At 38.3% G+C, this 20471-nt stretch overlaps 1 protein-coding gene across 3 annotated transcripts in view; it reads right to left on the bottom strand.

Annotated features, from left to right (window-relative positions):
- Nucleotides 1-3607: 3607 nt before the first annotated feature.
- The window catches only part of KCNN2 (potassium calcium-activated channel subfamily N member 2), a 146648-nt gene continuing 129784 nt past the window's right edge, over nucleotides 3608-20471 (bottom strand). For 2 of the 3 annotated variants that reach the window (XM_076008279.1, XM_076008278.1), the window contains exons 4-6: nucleotides 13608-13735; nucleotides 7309-7378; nucleotides 3612-4675 (exon numbers count right to left, since the gene is read on the bottom strand). In XM_076008279.1, coding sequence (XP_075864394.1) covers nucleotides 4388-4675; nucleotides 7309-7378; nucleotides 13608-13735 — 486 coding nt within the window. In that variant the 3' untranslated portion in view covers nucleotides 3612-4387. Of the gene's footprint in view, nucleotides 4676-7308; nucleotides 7379-13607; nucleotides 13736-20471 lie in introns of all 3 variants that reach the window. The other variant, XM_012763736.2, reaches the window with a different exon arrangement.

Raw genomic sequence — 20471 nt, 5'->3', positions numbered from 1 at the left:
CTGGATGTGTTTCCTGATATCATACTGAGGATTTTTACATGTGACTTTGTATGTCACTTGGCCTGTAGCTTTCTCTTCTTATGTTTTCCTTGCCCGGTGGTTATTTTAGGGTCTCATTCCTACTAACATAAGTTGGCATATTAAAATAACACCATGTTATTTTAATCCTCAGGGATGAGTTCATATAAGATGCAAATTATCTATTTCTTCAACTCAACTGATCCGACTCCCTTTTGGGTTGTTAGATTTTTGATTAAATTCTTATTTATTTTATAGTTATTTCTCTAGTCATATTCCTACTAGTTCTTAGGCCAATTTTGGTAAAATTTTTCTTAAAAATATTTTAATTTTGACCTATTTGATCTGTATGGACTGCAGCGGTCTTAAAGTCTCCCATAATTTTGTTTATTATTTCATTTCTGAGAGTTTGAATTTATATGCTTTACTATTTAGTGCATACAATTCATGCAGCTTTCTCTACAGTATAAATTTAACTTCTATCAATCTAACATGGCCATATTTATGTGATTTCATACTTTCTCTTCGAATTCCATTAATCTATAGTATTGCCACCACTTTTTGTTCATTTGTATCAGCCTGAATTCTCCCCTGTAATTTGAGTTTTAATTTGTTCTATCATTGTATGTGTCTTTTTTGTAGATACATGCAGTTTCCTTTTAACCCAAGCTTATATTTTCTACCTTTCAAGAGTTTAAGTTCAACCATTGTTACTTCTGTGCTTTATCTTTTTGCTTTTTCATTTTTAATTTTTTATGCTTTCTTGCCATTTTCTTGGCCTTCCAAAATCATGTTTACTTATAGGTGTTCTAGCTATCAAAGTCAAGAATAAAAACATGTGATTGCCATTATTCTCCTTTGTATATAAACAAGTTTTCATTAAATGCTTTTACAAAGGGATTTTTCCTCTAAAAATTTAATCTTCTAATTTTTTAAAGCAGTATTCTGCTTTCTACTAATTTTTCAAGTCCTCTTTATTATTTATACAGAAGAAATAGTCCCTTAATGTATGTATTTCTAAAAGAGAGAGGGGACAGGAATCTCAGGAGGATATTAAAGTATTCCCCACTTTGGCTGTTTCCCAATCACTAGAAAATGTTCACCTACCTTTTTTCCCCCACAGCAACCGGCTTTTAAGACCTTTACCACCAGTGTTCTCTGTCAAGATCACTTATAATCCTCAAACTTCCTGAAAATATGTTTTAGAACACATGCAAATTAGTACTTAATTTGGTTTTTAGAGAAAGTGAAAAACTATTTCAGTCATAGTTAGAAATGCCAATATTTCCTCATAATGTGTAATTTTCACCTTGAAAAATCTAAAATATTGGTTAACTTAAAGGCCTTTTATCTATTTATTGTTAGTTTCCTCTTTTAGGCACTGTGATTTTATCCAACAGAATACAAGTTAATTTTGGACTTGTTTTCTCAAAGCCCAGAAAAATATGAATGTTCAACCTAACAATTCCAGTTATAAGCAGTAAGACAAAAGTGGGAGGAAACGAGGTAGAGGGAGAATCAGTTCATGTATGACTCAGAATTACACACGAGCACATGATATATGTAGAACTTGAAGAGACAGCATGTGTCCACTCCAGCCCACCTTGCAAAGTTAGTAGGTGGCACAGCGAACATTTGGTTTTTCTAGACAGAATAATGTAGACTTAGAATATTATACCCATAAGTATTTGGGTGTATTTTATACCCAATCCCTTATTACTTAAAGCAATTTTGATTCTTTACAGTGGAGATATAGTTTAGACTTCTTTATTTTAGTACCTCATATCATCCATCATCTATCAGCCGAGGAGGTCTGGTAGCCACAGTCTCTTCGGCAGGTGAGGTGCTGGGTCTGGGTGGCTGAGGGTTCGTTACCTGGCTCCACTTTAGCAGAGGTAACCGGTGGCATCACCTCAGCATGTGGGTGGCACTGCTTAGTTAGTTGTATAATCTGCTTTATTCTGTTGTGATGCATACCCACAAAATACTCCACAGTGCATGTGCACTTTTCCTTTGAGTTGAATTAATCCAGAGTCCTCAAATATTTTTGCTCCTTTAATTTAGAGGGCAGTAGGTTTTCTCTGCCCTCAAATATTTTTTGAGTGATAGGATTTACTGACGACAAATATTACCTTGTTTATAGGTTTCCATTTTGTGGGGTGGGGTGGGAGACCCAAGGGAAATTGATAATTAAGTTTATGAGAAAGGAACTCATTTCTTTAACTCGTTTTAGAAATAATCAGATACACATTTTAGCATTGTCATCTGTAAAATGGAAATAAACATGGAGTTGTTTAAAGAATTAAATGAGACTTGTCTCTAACAGAGTGGAGGAAAGTTGGGTTATGGAGAGAGATGAGAGCTGCTTTCCTAACAAGGGGCAGGGGAAGCAAGTCACTGATGGAGTGGGAGAACTGGGGTGGGGTCCCTTGGTTCTGCTTAGAGACAGCCTGCTGACCACTGCCTCCTTTAGACTCAGCTTTTAGCTAGACCTGAAGTTGAGTTAGCATGAAAGATCACACTCTGGACACTGCCAAGGTGTGCAGCCCCAGGCATTTCTAGTCCCTTGGGTGGCTTCCCCCTCCCCCACTGCCACACACTCTACCATCTGGGAGTATGGACATTGGGACAGAAGAAACCTAAAACTGGAGAACAGGGCATTTTCTGGGGGAAAGTAATTCTATGTATTTCTAAAAATATCTGGGAAACTATAATCCATGCTTTCTATTTCTGGGTTCACTGACTCATGACTCATTTAACAGAAGCACTAGAAAGCAGCATGGAGAGGGCCTTTGTTTCTCCTTCCCTCATCAGGCTCATCAGAAACTAGCGGTAGTGACAGTGAGATGGAGAAAAGTTTCTCTAAGGATACTCCTTGTTCCAGAGTCCTCCACATCTCGTGCATTCCCTAGATTTTATTTGTCCAACGATAATTTTGTAATTTTTTCTTAGTGGATGGATTTGACAATTGTGTTAAAACACACAAATGGAATCAGTGCAGGTGACACAGACTGGGAGAAGTAGGTGGAGGCTCAGGACCGACAGGGATGGATTTGGAAAGGGAATTGGGCCTTTTGGTCCAGCTCTTAGGTGACCTTCCCAGCACTTCCCTAACCAAGCACCCTCTGCATTTCTGGATCATATTTATGAACAGATATTGTAGGATGGCAAGAAGCAGAAAGGGAGTATGTCAGAATTGCAAAGACAAAAGATACTTACCTATTGATATTCTAGGTCACATTAAACAAAAAAACAGTGATAGGATAAGGAGATGAATATGGTAATCCAGAGTCCAGTAAATTGCTTTAAGGATGAACCAGACAGATAAGGAGAATTTATAATCTATAGTGCCAGGTGCTAAAAGTTAGAAGATAGGCTAAATCATGGGGCTATTTAATATTTGGTGATTTATGCTGGAAATAGTAATAAAAAAATAACATCATTTGACGAGATAGATGCCAGGCTTTGCAGAGCCCCATTGATAGCTGTGTCACTTTATACTCATTTTATGGATGAGAAAAAAGTGGCTCAGAAGGCTGAATGCTGTTGAAGTGTATACAGCTACCGAGTAGCAGAGCTAAACCCCAAACCCAACTCTGACTCTTTCCACTTTCACTAGTTTAGTCCTAAAATTGTGCAACATCTCCTCATAGACAGTGGTGTACCTTGCTACTTTCTTCATGTAAATTTGCTGGCGAACTGGGAATACAATAATTCTTGAACACATCTCTGCCCTTTGTTTGCATGTGTTCTGATATAACAGCCTGACTTCCAGATTTTGAAAACAAACTGAATACAAAAAGGAGACACTGTAAATGCAAAAAGAATAGTAAGCTGTGCTGGTTCAAATTATTGTGACGGTAATAATTCGTAGTGAGGGAAAATCTTAGTGAATAGGGTATAAAGAGGAACTGAAAGTCGTCTTTTCAACCAGCCAAACTTTTGGATGTCACAATCACCAGCATGCATCCGGTGATAATCAGTCATGTGACCTTGAAAATAATGTGAGAAATGAAGCTTTAGAAATGTCAAGTGACCAAACGAGTATGTGCAGAAATTAACTTTTTTTTTTTATTATATATCATATAATGTAGTAGTAAAGTTTGTTTGAAGTGCATGAATAAAAAGTTAGTGAAATTACAGGAGGAACAATCTATATAGCAATAATAGGTGCATTCCCTGTGCATCTGAAAGAAAAAAAAAAAGAGTTTTCACTCATTTTGGCCTAAAACTTAGTGTTCAGGTTCCCAGGATTCTGACATCAGAACCCGGATAACACTGATTAGAACCATAGGGGCTTTACAATAAAAGCTAAAATATTGACCATATGATGGCAAAAAGTCTTATTCTGTGGTTAACTTATTCTCTTCTAGCTACTCTCTGATGAAGTTGGTGGCGCTGTAGAGGAGGACCGCCGCCTCCTGGACGAGGACCGGGACCGCTCAGCGTTGTAGGTGACGTGCTTGTCGTAGTTCTCCATCTGAGCCTCAATGAAGTCCCTCTGCTGCTGTCTGATGGTCTGGCTTATGAGCCCGGGGAGGGCGTGGATGCTGCCAATCAAAGTCTCTAACTTCGTTTCCAGGGTAACAATTCTCTTCTCGAAGTCTTCACTCCTTTCATTTAAGTCGGAAATCATGTCATACATGATATTCTGGGTCTGGAAAACAGGGTTAAGAAGAATGTAGAAACTGAGAACCAAGAGGCTTCATTATACTTGCCCTGGAAGCAAACTGTCAACGCCCCGTTCTTCAGTGCTAGCCTCCTGCCGGTGGGCGCGGACTGTCAGAGGGGCATCGGCTGCCTGAGCAGCTTAAGCCTGCAAAGCACACTCAGTGTACCTGCTCAACACCAGCAGTTAGAAACGTAAGATCTTAGGTGTTAGTTTGGTTCAGCTGCAGAAGAATGTGTAGTGGTAAAATCACCCAATGATTTTAGGTGGTGTAAGGACAGACAAAAATGGCTTTACCAGAGGTAAGTGGCTGACATAGATGTTTCTGGGTTTCTAGTGAAACTTGAAATTAATTTTCTTGATTGCAGGGTAATTCCTAGGTGTATTTCCTGAAGTAGGCAAGGGACAAGGAGAGAGGACCCCAGCCCTGACCAGCTCATAGCAGGAGAAGGGTGTCAGGAGGGAAGGATAAGGATGTTAACCTTAGTGCAGCCATTCCCAAGTTCAAGGCCCCTTTGTCTAAGCCTTCCCTCCTATCGCATTTCCCTTCTTAATCTGTGTTCTTCTCCTGCTTCACAACCTCTTAATGATGATAAATGAACTGATTAAATAAGGGAGTTTTTGTTCAGAAATACAGGCACTTTGTTTCAGTTTGCCCATGGAGACAGAGTGCATTATTCTACTACAGAGTCTTGAGACTATGTGAACAGCATCCATTCATTCAAAAAATATTGAACCCTGCAGCATATACAGTCCTGGGGTCATAATAAGCATGACACCAAAGAAATAATTTGAAAGAAACAGCATCTTGCCTCATAGTTGTATACTAATGAAGGAAAATTACTTATCCACATCATATTTGAAAGGGGTCTGTTTTACTTTTTCATAAAAATACCCAATTCCTTTTATCATTTAACCTGAGAGGAATACAGGAGCCTGCCCCATCTTTGTTCATGATGTGTCCAAGTGAAAGCCATGTTTGTAAATGTTAACAAGACATCTTCATGCCTTATAAATGTGTGCTGCCCAGGTTACATACATGATATATGCTCTCCTAGAGTAAGGCATTAAATACTTACCAGTTTCAACATATTTATGTAGTATGTGTAATTCACATTATGTTAAATGAATATGTTAGGTGCATTATTTAATAAGACTAGGACAAATATGTGTAATTTTTATAGATTATACTTAAGGCTTTAGGAAAGGCATAGCTGATATATCAAACATAAAAACATTCATATAAATCCAACTGATACTTGCCTCTTTCAAAGCATTTGTGTTAAAAGGCTGAGCACTTATACAAATGCCATTCTAATAACTCCTTTAGAATTTGCTCAGGAGAATGCAATGTTTTTTTTTTTTTTTTTTTTTTTTTTTTTTTTTTTTTTTGAGACAGAGTCTCGCTTTGTTGCCCAGGCTAGAGTGAGTGCCATGGCGTCAGCCTAGCTCACAGCAACCTCAAACTCCTGGGCTCAAGTGATCCTTCTGCCTCAGCCTCCCGGGTAGCTGGGACTACAGGCATGCGCCACCATGCCCGGCTAATTTTTTAGATATATATCAGTTGGCCAATTAATTTCTTTCTATTTATAGTAGAGACGGGGTCTTGCTCTTGCTCAGGCTGGTTTTGAACTCCTGACCTTGAGCAATCCGCCCGCCTCGGCCTCCCAAGAGCTAGGATTACAGGCGTGAGCCACAGCGCCCGGCCGAGAATGCAATGTTTTGATTGTTGGATAAATATTTATATTTTGAGAATGGATTTAACTTGGGGAGGAATAACCAAGAATCACTCAGATAAATCTTATAAATGCAGTAGAAGAATTTGGGGACTTTAAAAAAAATATTTATATATATATATAATTTTTATTTATTTATTTTTTTGAGACAGAGTCTCACTTTGTTGCCCAGGCTACAGTGCTATGGCATCAGCCTAGCTCACAGCAACCTCAAACCCCTGGGCTCAAGCAATCCTACTGCCTCAGCCTCCCGAGTGGCTGGGACTACAGGCATGTGCCACCATGCCCAGCTAATTTTTTCTATATATAGTAGAGACGGGGGTCTTGCTCTTGCTCAGGATGATTTCGAACTCCTGACCTCGAGCAATTTAATATATATTTTTAAAAAGTAGTATGATTCTTAAATAATGAAATGAAAAAAGAACCATAAAAAAGTGATCAATTTCTTTAGGAAGACAATTTTCATTTTAGAATGTAATTTCTGGTATCCCTTTTTAAGATTTCGACTTTATATTCTTCCGAGTTTGCATAAAATACATAAAAAAAATTTAAACCTCATAGCACACCTAGGATGTAGTTCTGCTCTGCAAATAAAAGTCCCAAAGGTATTGTCTCATATTCCACTTATGTTCCTCATGGTACTTCCAAATCACTATAATTGGGAAAGCCTTTAGAATGGGGATTGAATAATGCATACAGGGAAAGAGCCTATTAAGCAAGCATTTTAGAAACATTCTTTTAAATTGGACCATCATTTTAGGGTGGTTTGTTGGCTTGATTTAATTAGATTTGGGCTGGGCATCTCCTGAAGCATTAATTATTAGTGACTGTGCAGTGGTTAATTTCAGCAGATGCAACCACGAGGGCTGCGCACCTCAGGCTTACCTTTGCCAGGTCCACCAAGGTATTTGCTTGGTCATTCAGTTTCCTCTGCTCCATTTTTACACTTCTTAATCTAAAAGACAGAATCTGAAGTCAGAAAGGTCCCCTTCTTTCTGTGGCTACCTTATGCCTTCCAAAGAGCATGCACAAAATTGACAAGAGCAAATAACTGCATGGATAATGCCTTGAATAGTTGGGGTAAAGTCCAAACTGGTTATGTATCTGGTACAATGAGAAGCATGCTTCCTCAACACCACAAAAAAGAAAGGAGAGAGAGAGAGAGAGAGAGAGCACAAGAGATGAGATGTCCTTAGGACAACTATTTATCAGGTAACGTTGAATTCAGAAAGGCTCATAAGGATTTAACCATATGAGGAAAAGCCAAAACATTCCTTAAAGCCCCAGTATCATGACAAATAGACATAGGAAGAAATATGCAAAGCAACAGGAATTTCATCAATGTTGGAGCAATGAGCACCTTCCTATGCCTACGTGACTAGATACAGGTATTAGCCCTGTTTAGTCTGAAATGGATTGGGTTAGGTATTTGAACCTGATGAAAACACAGTGATAAGTGAGATTCTCATTAACAAAAATAAAACTTTTATTCAACCAGCAGCAAGTAAACTGAAAACACATAATTCTCTTATTCTTCGGTATATTCCACCTGACTTTTATCTTAAACTGCCATTAAATTTGCAGGACGGCCAGACCATTTCCTTAGGATTTTCCTTAATTTTCAGCATAGATAAAAGTCAGAGGACAACTAGAGGATCTGGTGGATGGACTATCTACTTGTAAATATCATTGTACGTACTTGATTGACAGAAAAGAAAGGCCCCTGTTTAATAAAAATCTTTCTTAATGAGAACCCTTACTATTCCTTATTTAAATAAATATTTATTCAGTGCTTACAGTATACCAAGAAATTCCGATTTCCCAGTAAGAAAAAAGTAGTTTATTGTTCTTTAAGCCAAAAATTCAAAGTCTTGCTCCAGAAGAAAAGTAGGTCCCTCTGAGCTACTTAATGAAAAAGAAAAAAAAAAATTCCATGCTAACCTTATTTTCCTTTGATGATGAGTCATTTTACAAAGTATAGTTTTAATGCTGGAAAGTACTTTTTATTATTTTTCAATTTAAAGTAAAGGTAATTATATAGAAGAAATTAAAACTCACAGGGCAAGATTTTACTGCCAGGGAGATTTTTGTAACATGTGTTCCTAATGCTCAGTGATTTTGTTCTGAAACTGGGATATCCAATATGTCACCAAATCTGCTCTGCAGTAAAGATGCAGTTGCTTCTGCCAGTAAGAGTTTAGATGACACCTACCTACAGCATGATCTTTAACAATTTAAAACAGTTTAAGGTTATAACTTGTCATTGCAACTATGTGTTTATCAGAATGCTTGGAACAAAGTTAATGGCCTTTTTTTTTTAATGCTATTATAAAGATGTATTATGTTCTTATCTAAAAGAAATTTACAAGTATGTATTTAAACTCAGTATATTGTTGAGAAAGGTTTCTCTCACTACTTACAAGGGTTACAATTCTTGATATATATCTTTTAAAAACAAGTAAAGACAAATGAACAAAAACCCACCCCTTAAACATCTGTGGGTCGTTACACAGAAGTGTACTACAGAAAGGAGCAATGTCAGTCATGAGTTCCATCCTCACTGGCCCTAATTTGGCTTCCTGTTTCCTCATGTAGGAAATCAATTGTGTTAGGTAAGGACATGCTTCTGAAGTGCTGGATTCTTACCAACAAAGGTGTTCTAGGTGACTTTAACTGATACTCAAACAACACATTAAACAATACTAAAACAAATTCCTTTTAGTTCTAATTCTTCATTATTGTAAAAAAAAAAAAAATTATCTCAGGCTTGTCCTACTCTGTATTTATCTCCTGACACCTGCTAATCTCTCTTTTTTAAAAAAAGAGAGACCAGGATCTCAGCTCTTACCTTTCTGCAGGCAACTGCCTATGGCTGCACTTCGATACCAGTATTTCAACTGTCGGCTGATGGTACCTTTACAACTCTTTTTGCTGTGAGTGATACAGTTTTTTATTCATTTATGATAGGAATTTATATAAAGTTTCATTTTCAAATTTAAGTGAATAATAGTATAGGTGGCACAGAAATGACTGCAGTTTGGATTCTGGGCCACATGCTTATAGCGACTTGTGAGTACAGAGGGTGTCCTGAATTCTGCAAGTCAGACTGGAGGGGTCACTGGCAAGTATTTCATTTTATAAACAATGGAGCCTAATTTACTTCTCTCGGGTTACTACACTATGACTGAGAGTAGAATTCTGCCCATTTTATTTCCTACTAATCTGGAAAGCTGACATAGAGAAGCCCTGTTTGATTCAAATTTCTTTCCCTTCCTGAGCTTAAATCATCGTGTCTTCTTTTTTGTTTCTTATATTGCCTGTAATGTGGGAGAGCTGATAGGAAAAGCCTGCTTAAGCTGCAGCTGCCAGAATAAAAGGTAACATGCAGATGTGTGTTGCACTTTTTTTCCCCCTCATAAAAGAAGAATAAGAAACATATGTTGATTTCTTCCTTGTGAACTTCACTTATCACAGGAAAATATCATGATTTTGGATCACATTTCCATAGCAGCAATCAGACTACTAAAATTCACAAATAAAGGATCTGCTGGGTGCATGCAGCCAGCCAGTAGAAAATTCTGCAAATGTTGAAAGGAGCGGCTCACACAACTTACTTCCGAGCTCTATTTTCATTTTGTTGAAATAAAAAGACAAAACAAAAGAAAAGAAACTGTAAAATATTCTGGAACAAAAATAACACAATGTGGTGTTCAGTTGTGCACAGGGGGCTCGATTCATTAGCTGGAAGATCCTGTTATGGTTTAGCAGGTTTTTGACATATTGACCAAAGAGGAACACTATGCAATTGTATTACCACCTCCTTCATTGCTACTGTATTTCTCTCACCGGAAAGCACTTATCTTCCTCCTGAATTCGAGTTCAGAAGGAAGAACGTGCATAAAGTCATCTTGGCCTCTTGATAATTGCTGTTCAAGTAAACAATAGGAAACATTTTTGCCTAATGTGAACGGCATGTGGTTAAAAGGCTAATATGCAAAAGGATGGCATTATAATTTTGGTGAGGATGCATCTTTTCCAAATTGGGGCTACTCAGAAGCCTGGCTTTCGGAAAGGCAGGTAATTGCAACACTCTATGTTATATAAAGTACGAATATTAGGAGTTCTTGGCTCTGAAACAAGTTCATGGTGATGGGTAATGATAAACTTTAAAGATGCTACTTAGAAAAAGGGTTAAAAGTTCGAGAAAACACTTTCTGGTACTAAAGTGACAATCTAAAATGACAGACACATTACTGAAAAGAGGGCACAAGCCTGGAGAGATCGGCATCCATAAGAGACTAGAGCAGCCATGTATAAGGCGGAGAAGCTATGGAGCTGGGAAGAGAGAGAGAACTGTGACGGGGAGACCGAGAAAAGGGGAGACAGCTGCTGCAAAAGCTCTCGGGACAAATCAGAGAATAGAAGAGGCCAGGACTGCTTGCTCTGTCAAATGAATTTATAAGTTTTTCTTCCCCTGGTGAGGTCTGATTGCACCCCGTGCTGGCAGGTCAGGCTGAGGGGCTCACTGGGTCTGCACAGTGGGCAGGGCAGGCCTTGCGCTTGGGAATCGAGCCCTGTGTGCTTTCCTTTATGATGTCACTCCCCAATTTCCAACACTAGGTTAAAATGAAAGGCGAGTATGCAGATTAGAATGATCCAGCCAAACCCATCCCGTAGGAATAAACACATACTCAGTTGTACTTTTCACAAGGTACAGGTGTCCCCCACCTCAAAGGAAACCCAAGAACCCCAAGACTAATTGATAAAACAATTCAGAGCATTTTCGAGTTGCTTGAAGCTCATATGCTTTAGAAGTAGACATTGCTACAGAAGAAAAAGAATGAGAAATGTCCGACAGAAGCAGAAGAATCACAGGTGGCTTCCTCTGTCCCTCTATGCAAAAGCGGCATGCTAAGGGACCCTGCGCGAGTTACCCCGCGGTACCCGCCCTGAAGGTCAGCTTGACATGCCTTGTACGGTGCATTTGCTAGTTGTATAGGGGCAGTTTTTAAACTTAGCTTCCCCAAAGATTTTTTTCTAACATTTTAAAAAATTTCAAACCCACAGCAAAGTTTAAAGAATTTTATAGTCAACACCCCTAAATTCGATCCCAGGCTTTTTGAATGCATTCAGAACTTAAAGAGTTTATTACCAGTTTATAAACAAGATATAATACATATACCCCCCATTTACATAAGGCTACAGAACTATGTTAGAAAAGCTGTCAGAGCAGTTTTTGGGTGTGTTATATGAAAATGTATCAAAGGCAAATCACGTGTAATTATACTTTTAATAGGTTATGCTGACAGAAAAGGACCTGAGTAAAACCGTGGAGGAAACAGGATGTGTGGCCGTGTGACACAGAGGCCACCTACACTTGCTCACTGCCATGTCCTCTCACGCCTTCTACAACTGGACACACACATCTTCTCACACTCACTAAGGTAAGTCTTCTTATTAACATACTCGAATACAAGTTTTTATAAAAACATTAAAAGTGCAAGAAAATGGTATCTCCATGGCATAGCCTGTGGATCTCTTGTAGGAACGTTGGGGTTATGTGTTATATAGTTTTGGGGGGGGGGGAAGGAAGGCCACTCTCACAAGAGAGTTGTGCCCCGCGGGGGGGTGGGGGGGTTCCCTGGGGAAGAGGCCTGTTTGACAGGAACAGGCCTGAGGAGCACACAGAGGTGCAAGCTCGGCATCTCCGAGTGGAGGCGGAGGATGGGGGAGCTCATTGTCTTAGGTGTAAACTTCGAGGAACCAAGATGGCCAGGCAAGCGCTCTAGGCAAGTGGTGGTGCTGGGTTGTGAGGGTACCTGTGAGCTCTGGGCAGTGAGCTCCCTCTTGGGAGCCAGATGGAATATAATGGTTCTCTCCATGGTTTTCCCTGACTCTAAGAGTATTATCTTAAAATGTTAACCTTGTCTTTTCCTTACAATGAGGGGAAAAAATCATAGTTGTGTGTCCAGTCAAGTCACAGAGTTAAGGGGGAAATACAGCCTTCTTAGAAAACAATGTTGGTGGCAACCAGGCAAAGAATATGGCTGAGCAGCTGTGAGTGGCAATGACGGCCAGCTAGTCTACCACACGTGCAGGGTCTCCCTCTAGAGTACTTGGCTTTTCAGTGTGCCTCTGTCCATAATTACAGACACATTCCACACTTTCAGGGATACCTATTTAAGCAGGGGAAGTTAGAAGGACAGGTGAGAGGATAGAGGCTGAGTGCTTCGTGATTTCCCACAGAACGTTCCAGCCTCTGAGCTTTCTTGTCTGTTGTGCTAGTTGTCTCTGAGAAGACACATCTCAGTGGATAGCCAAGAGACTTAGCATGCACCCACCTTTCCCTTATTCCCCTGGTAGGGGCCATGAGGAAGGCTACTTTTCTGAGCCACAAATGCGACTATGTCTGCTCTTCTCCACACGGACGTGGCATTAAGAGCAAGTCTGCATGGCATCATGATTGAGACCCACGTGAACAATACTTACGGTACAGATCTGCCAGCCTAAAGGAGAAAGACCCTGTGCTTTCAAATTATCATTGAATCTCATGAGATATAGATTTTTACTTTAAAAGCCCATGATAATTATAGAACAATAAAATGACATGAAGGACTTACAGAAACGGAATAATGGTGGTCTGGATAAAGTTAGAATAATGATAAGAGAGTATAAGATCCATAGAAACTGTAAAATCTATAATGAACATGTAGCATATAGAAAATCCCCAGAATTCTAATTAAAAACTAATTTAAAATTCAACTATTAAATTATATGCACTATATTCATATAAAGATGTTTGACAGTATGTTAAAAAATCCTTATAGATCATATAATGGTTTTTCAAGATTCTGCAGGAGATACAAGCTAAACATCTTAATTAAACTATATGAATAAATGTTAAATTATGAAGTAAAATTTTAACAGAAATTATTGATGCTAAACAGAAACTGAGAAGATATTTTAATAAGTAACTATTCTACTACTAATAATTTTTAATCATAAAAGGAACTGACATTTTCCTTCAGGATTTCATTTATGGATTTATTAAATTGCCAAATAATATATTCTGTGGACAAACATGACAATGTTTTCTTTTTTCCTCCCTCATGAAAGAAGCAGCAAGTGCAAAAATCAAAAGCCAAGGATACAAAAGCAGGATGGAAATGAAAAATGGTACTTACTGATGAATAGCTTGCAAGAATTTTCGTTGATGTTTTCTTACTTTTGCATGATCTATCTTTTTTACTAGCTTTGTGTTTTTGTAAATTAGCCATGTTTCCCTGAGTACATTGGCAGCTGCGTTTTTCACCTGATAAGAAAACAAATAAAAAAAGCACTTGATAAAGTCCAGACCAGAATCCTTTGTAACTTTGCTATGGGTCATATTCTTCAACCCACAGATCGTGGCAAGCTGTAGCTCTATTTAGTAAGTCTAAAGACTATTTTTATTGAATCTATGCCTTTTTAGAAGTACCTGTATCTTCCTGGGAACAACTCTTAACTTGAAATATTAGGGAGATACTACCAATCTCTTTCTGTGCTAAACTCTATCCTAGTCCTTCAGGAAACTTTTCAATTTGACTACTTTGTAAATTTTTTTTTTTTTTAATCAAGAGGTACTGATTTCTTCACCTTGTATTACAATTGTTCTCTCCATGTTCTTTGTTTCCCGGAGAAAGGCAAAATGACAGAAGGCCAAGGTTAGTTTTTTCCTTTGCAAGCTCGCTGGGTATTTCTGGCTGTGGGCTCCTGGGAGGGAACATTTCCACTGCTGAATGTAGGAGTACACCCAGTGCGTATAGCCTCCCAGAGTGACTTAGCAATCTGCAGGCTTGTTAGCACATTTTAATTAACTAACAAGGAGTCTATGTTATCATGATTTTGTTGGAAATTTAAATACACTGCATTTCAAATGAATGAGACAAATGTAAAGGCTGAAAGCATTATGGTAACACTGTCAAGACCTACTACAGGTGATGAAAGGAATGAATACTTTATCAAGCCACTTGCTTTTTGATTAAAGTCTTCAAACAAAATCCTAAGAGCTGATAAAGGGCAAAGGACAGGTTTTGTCCTCTTCTTTGCTCACAATATAGACAGGATCTGATGACCCAGAGCTTTCACTTGGGCTTGTTGTTAATGACTTATTCTAAGAAGTACCATTTAATTCTTTTCAGTGAGGGACAGAGGATATATCCCAAAGAGAGCCACAGGTTAGTGAGGTTCTAGGTGGAAGATAACCTTTTAAGGAAAGCAGTGCAATGGGGAAGACAGAACAATGGGCCAAGACTGAGAACTGGATTCTAAGTCCTCGACTTTGCACTAACCAGGTCGAGTAGAGGTGATTGGCTAAAATGAGAAAGTTAGAGATAATTATTATTAAAGTCTTCTCACTCCTTATTTACATTCACAATGAGGAGTTATAAAATTACACTAAACTATGGGATCAAATCTGTATTTATATTTTTCACTGTAGCAAGGAAGACATCAGGTTTGGTAACTGATGGCGAATCCTTTTACATGGAGCTGAAAGGTTTTCTTTTTGAGCAAGATTGCATTGCTAGAACTCATTTTAAGAAAACGACTTATTTCTTTCCAGTAATACTGCTTTTAGGAGTGACTTTGGTTCATAATGCACTTCCTCTGGGTATCCATTAGATTCTGTGCATGGAAAGCGTCCTCAAACCAACAGAGAAATGACTGAAACGGATGCTGAGCAACCGGCCGTGGATATAAGTAAGACCACCACCAACTGTGAAGTTAAAAGGAGTTCTAGTAAATTCTTGGCTCCATCTTCATGCTTAGGAAAATGCTTTGCTCAGACAGCAGTGAGAGCCACCTTTCAGAAGGCTGTTTCCTCTGATGTTCATGTCCTTTCAAAGGTAAGGAAGTGGATGCAGCATGAGTTGTTGATGTTGGAAGGCCCTGCTTGTAAAGAAAGAGGAGTGGGAAGTGACTGGCCAGCAGCTCCTGGGGTTGGGATAGTCTTTCCCCGTTACGAAAGAGGTCTCAGCTCTCTGAGCAGCCTGAAGATTGGCTGGGGCCCCTATAGATGTGCCCTCCTTGGTTTTACCAGTCCAAGACCCAGAAGAAAAGCCTAGATTCCAGCCTGGGGAGGATGCTGGAAAGGTAGGCAAAAATCCTGGGTAAAAACCTCTGGAACAGAAACATAGCAATTGACTTTGGTTCTGGATTCCCACCTCCAAACAGCAAATAATGCTAAAGTATTTCTAAAGTCTATAAACTTTTTAAAAGGTGATTATTTTAAATGACTCTTTCTCCTTGGGATGGTGGGGGAATGGTTGAAGGGGAGCAGGGAACCTCAGTCTCAGAGTTCAGTGGGGTGAGTGATGCCCTGGAGGCATTATGTTGCAGGATTTGTATTCACTAAGTACTCGTTTTAGCTGACAGGCTTAAATGAATATGATTCCTCATCTGAAAATGAAATCCCTGCAGCTGCTTTTAAAAACTTTGAAATATGTGAATTTATTTTGAAACATCCTTTTTCTAGCTCCCTAATAGGTTTTCAAATACAGGAGTAAAGCTCTTAAAAAGCATCATATTTAACTGCTACTTTTCAACATGACAGCCACAAAACAACATATCCCAGAATGGCAGGAAAAAACCCAAACAAACCCCACTCTCTGCCTATTACTCAGATGCGTGTCTAATAGTATGGTCTTCTTTTCCCTCTGAGGGTTGAAAGGGAGCAGACAGAGGGCAGTGAGAAGACAGTGTTGAAAGCACTTTAGTGTTTTCCAGGTTTGAAGAGTGGGGAATTGTTACATGAAAGTGATAGGCAAACTTCTGGGAAAAATGGGGAGAAGCTGATGTGCACATTCTTGATTATGTAGATGAGAGGGAAGCAGATCTGGGAGGAAAGTTTCCTTTGCCTCCTCAGTTAAGAACCCTGCTGTAATAATCATGTAACTCTTGAGCCCCTTCCTCCCTTCCCGGGGCTTTTACAGACTCTCAGAGGGCAGGGTTCATGTCACTAATCTTTGTGTCTCTCTCGCTTAGTGGTTGGGTGTAGCTGGTACTAAATAGATGTCCATGGTGTTAAGAGGACACCACAGTATGTATAATGTATACATTAAAAATGTCTTATTATGAACCAAAGGACCCGCTTGATAAGAAGGGTATACAGATTTAGAGAAGAAACCAAGGCCTTAAAAGGGTCAGTGCATTTCCATTTATGAATTCAACAAATGTGTTGAATCTCTTCCACATGCTAGATTCTATGATATGCTATAAGAGGATTCATAGATATCCCTCAAAAATTTAGTAGCTGTAATAATTCTAGAGCCAGTTAATAGGCCACAATTTCTATGAAATATAACTGATTTCCTATTTTTCAAACAATAAGGAAAGTGAGGGGGAAGGACCTTTGTTAACAGGAACCTGAACCTCACCCCCAACACACAGCAAAAAAAGAAAAATGGGAACAGTTGCTCTGCCTCACATTAGTGAGAGTGATGAGATCAACTCTCACAAAATCTATCAGAAAAATTATGGAAGGCATATTGATGATCAGGTATTCTGATAACAATTTGAAAAAATAAAGGCTCTGAAAGAACTATTACTAGTATATTGTACTAGTACATAACCCGGGTGCCTTAAAAATGACTTTCATCGGTATAAAGCCATGAAGCATTATATTGCTGACTCACAGTTAATTATAAAATAAAAATATTTCTCATCTTACTATGTGGAGTTTTAAGGATAATAGTACTTTCTAAACCACCAGAACACTTAAAGCTGCTAGACTTTTAACTGTAACTTTGGTATGATATTGGTAATGGACAGCATTGTCTAAAAAAGGCTATTTCTTTATATTTTTCTTTTGTTTTTTGTTACTTTGAGTCTTCATATCTATTTCTTTCATTTTTTTTTCCTTCTGCCTCTTCCTTCAGAGGCTTTTTAAGCATAATATTAATAATTCCATTCTCTGCCAGTTCCAGGGGAGGGCACCAGGGTGCCATATGCTCCCAGCCGCCCTGGCAGCAGACGTGGATTTGCTAATGGCTCCCGCCCCTCTCTCCCCGTTCTCCTTCAGATCAGGTACCTGGGCCAGGGTGAAGGCTGTGGCTGTACAACATGGCAAGGCCGAGTGACCCATTCGTTTCACCCTTTAAACCACTGGGCTGTGTAGCCAAGGACAATGTAAAAAGCTACCCAGAGTAAATCCTCTGGAATTTCTGTTCACTTGTTAAGAGACATGCAGGAAACAAAATTATATAACAGCATAATAATGTTCTTATTATGGATCCTATTAAGAATTCTTAACAGGATTGAAAACACCCACAGTGGACATTAATATGTATAATTATCCTTTGCGGTATATCTAGCAACTTAAAAACAAGCAATTCTGAGAACTTAACATAATTTCTAAAGTTTCTTTCCAAAAATGAAGGTATTCTGAGGACCAAAATCCAAGATTTCCCATTTGTTCAGAACTGAATGAACAGCAGTAATAACATATTTCCAAAAAAGTATAACATGGTAAAAACACGTTGCCTCTGTAAGGTGATAAACTGCAAATCTATCAAATAAGCTTAGGTGACGAGTTACTTGTATCATGCTTTCATTTCAAAAATCACTAGATTATTCTGGATACATGTACCTGTTGGCCCTTTCTGAATTGCAGAGTGCCATGTAAATTTTTAGAATTACACAGAATAATCTTCCTTGATGCTGGTGCACAATGAATGGTGTATTCTACTTTCAAATACACTGTTATACTTGGTTAATGTAGTCATACAGAGAAATGACTTCTGTATAAAATTGTTCCCCTGAAAATTTGTACATGGTAAATAATTTTTCATGGAAATTGCTCAATTCCATAAAGATACAACGGGAAGACTTGGAAAGTTGCATTTGTTCCCGGGGGAATAATCTGTCTTTTAACATTCCTATTGCTTTTTCTCTAGAGTCAGAGTCAAATTCAGACTACAGAATGTCTATGGCCATTACCCCTGTTAACCAGCAGAAAAAAAATGATTTCTTCTATGTAGTTATTCCTCTAATAATATGTAGTACCCTTGAATTTGTATATTTAATCATTCATCTTAGTTACTATGTATGGCTTTTGAGTCCTTGTTCATTCTTGGTTATTCATAGATGATCATTCAGTATTTGTTTATCTTTATTTAAAAATTATAAATGGGTCCATTAGGAATTTCCATAAATAACCAAATTTTATCAAGTTCCACGTAAATGATACTCATTGAAGTTGATGACTTTGTATAAAATAATGGAGAGAGGATTGTAAAAGGGCTATTATTTTCATGTATTGTGTTGAGTATAACAATATAATAATGGGATAGGTATCATAAACCAGAAATTTATGTTTTATTCTAATGCCATTTTAATATTTACACTTTTATTTAGCAACATTTCACCTGTAAAAACTGATCTGCCAGCAAGCTTGCTGGGGTATCTTTTTCAGACCTATAAAGAGACTCCTGTCCTAAGAAATACTGCAAAGTAGCTCCAGTTTTAAAAAACAGTAATAAAATAACAGAATTAATTAGGCATGATAAGCATTACGCAGAATGTGAATTTTGAAACTAGAGCAGTACTGAAACTAGAGCAGTACTTACTGAAAGAGCTTCTACAGGGAATCTGATTCTTCATGCAACATTATCTATAGGAAGTTTGTCAAAAGTATATAAGAACTTGTAACATTATCAGAATACTTGGTCAGTTTAAGGAACTGAGTCCCATTCATAAAAACTAAAGGAAGGTCATGTATGCCCACTGATCTAGATCTTGAGTCCACAGTCCTCTAAAGGGGGCTCTCACAGGGCCTTACGGGACCCATGAGCAACAAGAGCCAAAGTGCATTTTTCTGCAAAGCAGGAAACATCAGACATTTTTATCTGATTTTCTGAGTGGTCAGTGCCATAAAAGCTTAATATTTCTTGAGTGTAGAATATGATATTTTAGCTCTATTTATCCTTAGCAGTTAACACAGAACTGCAACTATATTACACATACAGTGTATTTTTGTCAAGCAAATATATGTTATTCTAAGAAAGAGGGAAATTACAATACAGTGAGCAGACTCAAAAAATATCTGTGAAGAGGGCCTTCCACAGTCTCTTCCAAGATGTCAAATCCTCAGGGAAAAACAAGCTAAAGCAGCAGTTCTCGACTGCAGATGCTTTTGTCCCTTTCGGGAACATTTGGCAGTCTGGAAGAGAAGTTTTTGCTGCCATGAGCAGGGGGCAGTGCTATCTAGCGAGCAGAGGTCAAATATACTGATTAACATCCAAAATGCACAGGACAGTCCCACACAACAAAGAATCACCTAGCCAAAAAGGTCACTACTGCTGAGGTTGAGAGACCCTGGACTAAAGTCACTACACTATAAATGTCTCCCAACTGAAAGTGGCTGACCTGTGTGAAAATCTTCATCAAAGGTGACAGAAAGCAACGTGATGCCATAGATTTTGTACTCAAAGCTCTTGTCTTTTGTAAGTCTTAAAATGTTTTGATAATTAAGACATAGGATAACAATATTCTAAAGTAACATTTAAATAAATTATATATTTCCTTCTTAAGATAAAACTAAAAATCTGCTTATGAAACATGGGGAAGTCTGCCCAAACATGCCAACTTGGCTTTCTCATTTGGGATTCTGTCACTTTTTATTTTAAACTATTGAAAAGATTTACATGCAAACATATGGGCTACGTGGTATTTTAAGGTATTTTTCTGCCTAATGTCTTAAGTGTGGCATTAACTTAATTCCCGAGAAAACGTATAATCACGGTAAAATAATATGGACTACACAGGACTTAGTGGAAGTGTTTTGTTGATGTTGTGAAACTTGTGACTCTTAAATACAAACTGTGTAGTACAGAACCCTGAAAGGACCAAACAAGTGCATGATGAAATACACAAAACATCTGCTACAATTTCTGGATTAGATGTGGACTAATCTCACACGTACAGATTTTCACTTCCTAGCAGGAGTTGGAAGAAAATGAGAGGCTTTGATCATCTACTATAAATGTGGACCCTACCAATTGCCTTAAAGT

Source organism: Microcebus murinus, chromosome 11, assembly GCF_040939455.1.
Source record: "Microcebus murinus isolate Inina chromosome 11, M.murinus_Inina_mat1.0, whole genome shotgun sequence".
NCBI classification, from domain to species: Eukaryota; Metazoa; Chordata; class Mammalia; order Primates; family Cheirogaleidae; genus Microcebus; species Microcebus murinus.
The sequence above is the reverse complement of the archived record's forward strand: the minus strand, read 5'-3'. Positions and strand labels throughout refer to the sequence as shown.